This window comes from Monodelphis domestica, chromosome 4, assembly GCF_027887165.1.
Source record: "Monodelphis domestica isolate mMonDom1 chromosome 4, mMonDom1.pri, whole genome shotgun sequence".
NCBI lineage: Eukaryota > Metazoa > Chordata > Mammalia > Didelphimorphia > Didelphidae > Monodelphis > Monodelphis domestica.
In genome coordinates this window covers 207,920,879-207,927,536 of record NC_077230.1, presented here as the reverse complement: position 1 = coordinate 207,927,536, position 6,658 = coordinate 207,920,879, and the positions used below count along the sequence as shown (strand labels likewise).

Below are 6,658 nucleotides of genomic sequence, written 5' to 3'. Positions count from 1 at the left end.
AGAAGAGAGTAATAATTGCCAGAGCTAGAATTTGAATCCATTCTTCTGACTTCCAATGTAGTCATCTTTCTACTACTCCATACTGGTCTGATGTAAGTTAAATCTTATAATCATATAATTCTGTATGAATGACAAACTTCTACCCAAGGGATGGAGGGGTAGGTGAGTGGAGTGAATGGCTTCTTTCTAAATACACATTCTAACCAGACAATCAATCAAAAAATATTTATTCAATAGTCACAATGAGTAATGAACTAGGAAACACACAAATTATTAGACACATTTCTTGTCCCAAAAGAATTTATAATTTATTTTGTGGAAAGGAAAGAAGGGAGAAAGCCAGTAGGGATGAGGGAGGAAAGTTAAGATACATTAAATAATTATAGAACAATTGAAATGTATGGTCTTGGTTTGGTGCTTTCATCTTTAATTCACCGGTTTTAGTGTATAAAAAGGTATTAGGCTCTGGTAGAAAAATAAACTCTGATTAATGGAAAAATCAGGGGAAGAAATCTTTAAAGTGTTAGTCAAGGGAGAAAAGAATCCACTTAAATTTAATTGCTCTACCATGCCATGGAAATTGTTCATTGAAAGGCTTCTTCCTGGTAACACAGTAACTTCTGCATTGTAAGAGAGAAAGGTGGAAAGTTTATTGCTGGTGGGTAGATTTTGGATGTAGACAGAACATTCCTCTGGCAAGGGGTCCTCCAGAATGAAATGCTCAAGTATTGTTCTGGGGATAATTAAGTTTCAAACATAACAATATATGTATTTGGAGTTAATTTAGTTATTAAAATGTCCATTAAGAGCCAAATATAAAGAGGTTTTGGGAATACAAATACTAAAACAAAATATAGTCCTTGCCCTCAAGGAGCCCACATGTGCATGCAACTTGTAAACAGACAAGTTATGCATCACATAACTCTCAGTTCAGTCTCTCCAGACCAGATTGAGTTGGGAGGCTCATAGCAGATACCATGGCAGAACTGACCAGTTTGGTAATCCCTTTGAATTTGGTTTTAAAAGCTTATGGAAAGGTAGAAGAGGCATTAGATCATCAGTATTAGTGATATATTATAAAAAAAGAAAATCAAATAGCCACAACATTCTTTTTTTGGTGTAATTAATGATGGCAACTGGTATAGGCTGAGGAAGAGATTCTGATCCATTAAGAAAGACAGGAGAACAGCCTCTTTGTTGTTCTTCAAACAAGACATTTCATTTCTTGACTCTGGGCATTTTTACTGGCATTCCCTATAGATGAAATACTCCTCTCCCTGGACTCCCTGGCTTCTTTCAAATCTGAGGTAAAATCCTATCTTTCCCAATCCTCCTTAATGCTAGAGCCTTCTTTTTGTTGTTCATCTTCAATTTGTCCTTTATATATCTTGTTAGGACATGGTTTGGTGATTTCCAGGCACTTTGCCTTTTGATTTAACACTGGACTTCAGTAACTCAGGAAGCGAGAATGTGATTGACAACTTTGTGCAAAGGTCTTATATTCAATTTATGAGCAAGTCAAGAAATCAGCCCACAAGGGGGCAGATGGGTGGTTCAGTGGATTGAGAGCCAGGGCTAGAGATTGGAGGTCCTAGGTTCAAACCTGGTTGTGTGACCCTGGGCAAGTCACTTAACCCCCATTGCCTAGCCTTTACCACTCTTCTGCCTTGGAACCAATACACAGTATTGATTCTAAGACCAAAGGTAAGGGTTTAAAAAAAAAAGAAAGAAATCACCCCAGTCATTGGTCCTCTTAAAAAATGAAGGATGAACAAAATTGTTGTTTGTATGCCATCTCCCTATTAAATTGTGAGTTCCTTGAGAGCAGGAACCTTTTTTGGTTTTCTTAGTGTCTCTAGACTGGGTGACACAGGAGACTTATTTCTGATTCATCACAGACCAAAGATAAGGAGGAACAGACAATGTTCCAGTATGAAGTCCTATATGCATGGGAGGCTTACTAATATCATACCCCTAATTAAGTGCAAGTTTTCATTAACAGGAGCTATGTGGTAAAAGCTATTGTTGTATAGACATTTCCCTAAATCTAACCACAAGTCCTTAAAGCAAACCTGAAGTGAGGCCAGGCAATACCAATTGCCTGAGGAGTAACTGTACTCCACACAACTGAAGCTATCTATCATGCCTCTTCTAGGTGAGGTACCTTGTGCTTTTTTTATACATGATCATGCTACATGTGAAGAGTTTCCACTACTTTTCTTGCATCTTTACAATGACAGTGAGGAGGAAGGGAGAAAATATTAAGAACTAAGAATCTGGAAAAGTTTTCATCAAGACCTTGGTTATCACTTAAACTCTCTAAGCCTCAGTATCCTTATCTATGATATGAGGAGTTGGACTCACTGACTGCTAAAATCCCTTCTAGCAAGGGATGTTGTAGAGAAAACAATCTGATGGTATATAACTGGATTAGGAGAGTGTAGAGTTGAGGGTGAATCCAAGATAGCAAATTTGAGTTACTAGAAGGATAGTGATACACTCAACTAAAACAGTGAATGAAACAGTTCAAACAATACAGTTTTTGGTAAAATTACTTTATCATTGTTACTGTTATTACCCACTTCATATATATATATATATACTCACATGAATTTACTTAATATTTTCATGTCAAATAAGATAGCTCAGCTCAAGTGCCACCTTCCTAAAAGCTATCGTTTCTTGAGCCCTACTTGCTACTGCCTTGCCCTCTCTGACTGCTTTACATGTTTTTTGAATTTCATTTCACTAATATATATTATTTCCCCTCAAATTGAATGCAAGCTCCAAGAAGCCAGTAACTTTAATTTTTGTTATTGTATTCTCCAAGATTAACACACTGCTCGCTACAAAGTTGGGGCTTATTGCTTGTTTAATGAATATCATCATAATTTTTGGTATTAATATAATAGGCAAAGTTATAAAAAAGCAGCAGCAATAAAACTACTTTGATATTTTGAAAGAGGACAACTATCTAGGGATGTGGGACTACTACAAGAAACTTAAATATGGAGGCAGTGCCTTGCTACATTGGAGAAGAGAGGGGTCTACCTCAGATGCTTCAGTCCTGTAGCAAACCACACAGAAAAGATTTACTTTTATTTCTCTATTTTTAAAAAAATTAAATAATTTTATTTTCCCCCAATTGTATGTAAAAATCAATATTTAACATTCATTCTAAAAATTTTGAGTTCCAAATTCTCTCCCTCCCTTCTTCCCTTCTCCCTTTCCTGCAATAGTAAGCAATTTGATACAGATTATACAACACAGTAACATTTGCAAGGAGTTTTCAGGGTACTCTGGGCCCAACCCGCCCAAAACGTAGAGAGGCCTCACCCAAACAAGCTAAATCCCGCCCAGCTCCTCCGCGTCGCTCGTCAATTTCCTTGCACCACCCCATTCCTTCATCTGCCGCCGCCACCACCTCGACTCCTTTACAAGATTTCTGCTCCGCCCTCTCCCGTACGCATTTCCTCTAAGGACCCTCTTCCTACTTTACCGCGAGTATCCGTTAGAAGAGTTCGACAAACTTCTGCTCTAGGCTTTTTGGAGGACCGATCTTCTCTAATGCCCCAGTGACGGCTCTTCGCTTCTCTGTTCTCTAGAGGTGACGTGATCATTTAGCGTTTCCGGGCTCAGAGTGTTGCTGATAGGTGTCCTCAGCATGGGGTTTTCCGAGGTCCTCAGGCCGGTGTCCAGGTGAGTGGCCGAGGCACGTTCCCCGATAGCTTAAAGGTACCTGGGGAAGGGCGGACTGACGCCGGCCTGGACACTTGGCTGCCTCGGGCCTACCTAGTTTTAGGGCCTAGCACCGCTTCATTCTCCAGTCTCCTGCCCTCCACTCCTTCCTTCGCTTCTTGCTCTCCCTGTTTATTCCCTTCGTCTTCTCCTCTCCCCCCACCCCCCACATCCTCCTCCTTCATCTCTTTTCCTCTTCACCTCCTTTCCCCATCTCCTTTTCTCCCTCACACTTCTTCCTCTTCCTGTTTTCACTCCCCCTTTCTCCTCCACTGCATCCCCTTTCTCCTTCTCCCTCTTTTCTTCCCTTTCTCCTCTTCCTTCCCCCTTCCTCCTAGTTTTTCTTTCTTTCCCCTCCCTACCTGCTCTCTCTCTTTTTCAGTCTCTCTATCTCCAGCCTTCTCCAAGCTCCTTAAATTTCTGCCTTTTAGTCACTGTTCTGCCTAGGCACCCAAACCTTCTCTCCACTTCCTACCAGAAAGTTACACATAATTTCAGAGTCAAGTGAGATACAAAGTAGAGGACAAATCAAGGAAAATCCAAAATGAACACATGTACTTGATTGAATTCAACAAACATAAAATACCTATTGTGTAACAACCTGACAGGTAGGGGGTGGGTGAAATACAATTTCCCAGCAGTTCTTAAATCCTTGTCCTTCTTCAGAAGGAACTTTAGTAGTTAATTCCAGTTATATGTATTTCATCTGTTATTGAAGACTCATTTATAGCTATTCACCAAACATTCATTAACTACTTATATCCCTGGGGATGCAAGAATGAAAACCGGTTCAGTTCTGTAGAGGTTTAGAATCTAGTTGGGGGGGAAGTGCAGGGGGACGAGAAGATAAGATGTGTATACAAATAAGCATACTATTTGGTAGAATGTGATAAAGGGGTTCACAATGTAGGGATCTAGACAAAATGGAATACCTAGATAAGGAGTTTTATCCTGTATACAATGGGGAAACTACAGAAGGTCTTTGGGCTGAGAGGTGACATTGTTAGACTTTTATTAGGAAAATTGGAAGCCATGTGAAGGAAGCCATTAGGAGAGTAGAAGCCAGGAGACCAATTAAGAATCTATTATATAGTATTTCAAGTGAGAAGTAATAAGATTTTGCACTACAGAAGTAGCAGTAGGAATGGAGAGGAAAGAGACATTAAAGTTAAGTGTAAGACTGGAGAAGTAATTCAAATGTTGGGAATTTAGATCAAGGTTACCCATACAGTTACAGGCTAATCTTTAGAAAAAGAAATTGGGTAAATTGGGATTTGTAAAAAAAAATGTGCTCAAATATATTTTTCATCATGCATGTTTATTCATATGAACAGCTTATTGGAAACATTGCTAGTAATTTTTTTTTTTAAGGCATTGAACTTAATCAGGTCTTAAGAAAAAGTTACTTCCCTGAGGACAGGACAGAGCAATTTTATTTCCCCAACTGTAACTTTGTAAACTGTAACTTTGAGGGCAGGAACCATATTTTATATTTCATTATCTCTAGTGTTGAACACATAGTTGTGTATTTGTGTGTGTGTGTGTGTGTGTGTGTGTGTGTGTGTGTGTGTGTGTGCATGGCAAAAAAAGGTGCAATGACATTTGTTACTTACAAGGGCTTTCAGGACAAGTTCTGTGTGATCTTTAAATGGTGCCTAAATAGTTTGCCATCACCTATAATGGCTGTTTCCAGGTGAGCAATTCTCACTTGATCTTTCCAGCTCCACTTGCTAGAGAACCCATATCTCGTTTCCTTTTTGTTATTAAACTCCTTCACAACACCCTCTTAACTAGTTCCTACATTTCCTTTTTACTCACTTTCTTAACTCTCTACAGTTTGGCTTCTGACCTTATGATTGTGTGAAGTAAAATACCTTTATTCCACAGCATGCCAGTGTGGGACATAGGAATCTCAGAGTCATATGTAGTGTCTCAGGATCAGATGTCCTGGCGTCACCACAGGAACCCAGGGCAGACAAGCATTGCTGTTTGAAAGCCATTGGCTAAGAAAGGGAGGAGGCATATAGATTTGAAAAGCTAGCTTGTAGGGAATGACTCCCTTGCCTTTGGTACCTGTCTCTGCTGTATTTTTCTCTGGGCTCTTACCTTATCTCTTGCTCTCTGGCAAGGGGCTAGCTGGTTGTAATTGGGGATTGGATCTTTACCTAAAGTTAGAAAAACTATAAATCTCTTTTATGTATCTTCCTTTCTCGTTACAAATAAAAGTTTATAAATCTAGCAATAAACCTCTAGATTAATTTTTATTTATAGCATTCAACTGGAACCTCTCCAAAGTTACCAGTGATCTCTTAATTTCCATATCTAATAGCAGCTTTTACCCATTCCTCAACCTTTTTGACCTCTTTGCCTTCTTTGATGCTGTCAATTGTATCTTCTCAATACTCTCTTCTCTCTGGGTTTCTGTGACAGCCCTTTATCTTCGTTTTCCTACCTGACTGATTCCTCAGCCTCTTTTGCTAGATTATCCTGATCACTTCTGTTCGTGGTGGTGTCTCCCAAAGCCCAGGCATGGGTCTCTTTTTCCCTCTTATACCATTTTGCCTGGTGATTACATGTAATCATCTCCTATAGATTCAATTATGATCTCTAGACTTATGATTCTCAGATCTACTTATCCAGCCCTAATCTTTTTCCTGACCTCTAGACTTACATCTCTAGCTGAATATTGGACATATTAAACTGGATGTAGACATTTAAACTCAACAGGGGCAAAACTGAACTCATCATTTCCTCCAAACAGTCTCCTTTTTCTGTCTATCCTTTCCTGTCAATCAAGCTCAAGACCCAGTTGTCATCCTTAACTCTTCATTCTCACTTCCTTCATCCAGTCAGTGACCAAGACCTGTTTATTCTTTTATAACATCTCTTAGATACATTTTTCCTTTGGCATCCTGATGTA

The 6,658-nt window shown here is 39.2% G+C and overlaps 1 protein-coding gene across 3 annotated transcripts in view; it reads left to right on the top strand.

Moving 5' to 3' along the window:
• The first annotated feature begins 665 nt into the window (after window positions 1–665).
• HIBCH (3-hydroxyisobutyryl-CoA hydrolase) overlaps window positions 666–6,658 on the top strand; it is a 123,632-nt gene continuing 117,639 nt past the window's right edge. For 2 of the 3 annotated variants that reach the window (XM_056794126.1, XM_007494508.3), the window contains exon 1: window positions 666–3,607. Coding sequence is in view for 1 of the 3 variants with exons in the window: in XM_007494507.3 (XP_007494569.1) it covers window positions 3,665–3,699 (35 nt within the window). In the remaining 2 variants the exon portion in view is untranslated. Of the gene's footprint in view, window positions 3,700–6,658 lie in introns of all 3 variants that reach the window. The other variant, XM_007494507.3, reaches the window with a different exon arrangement.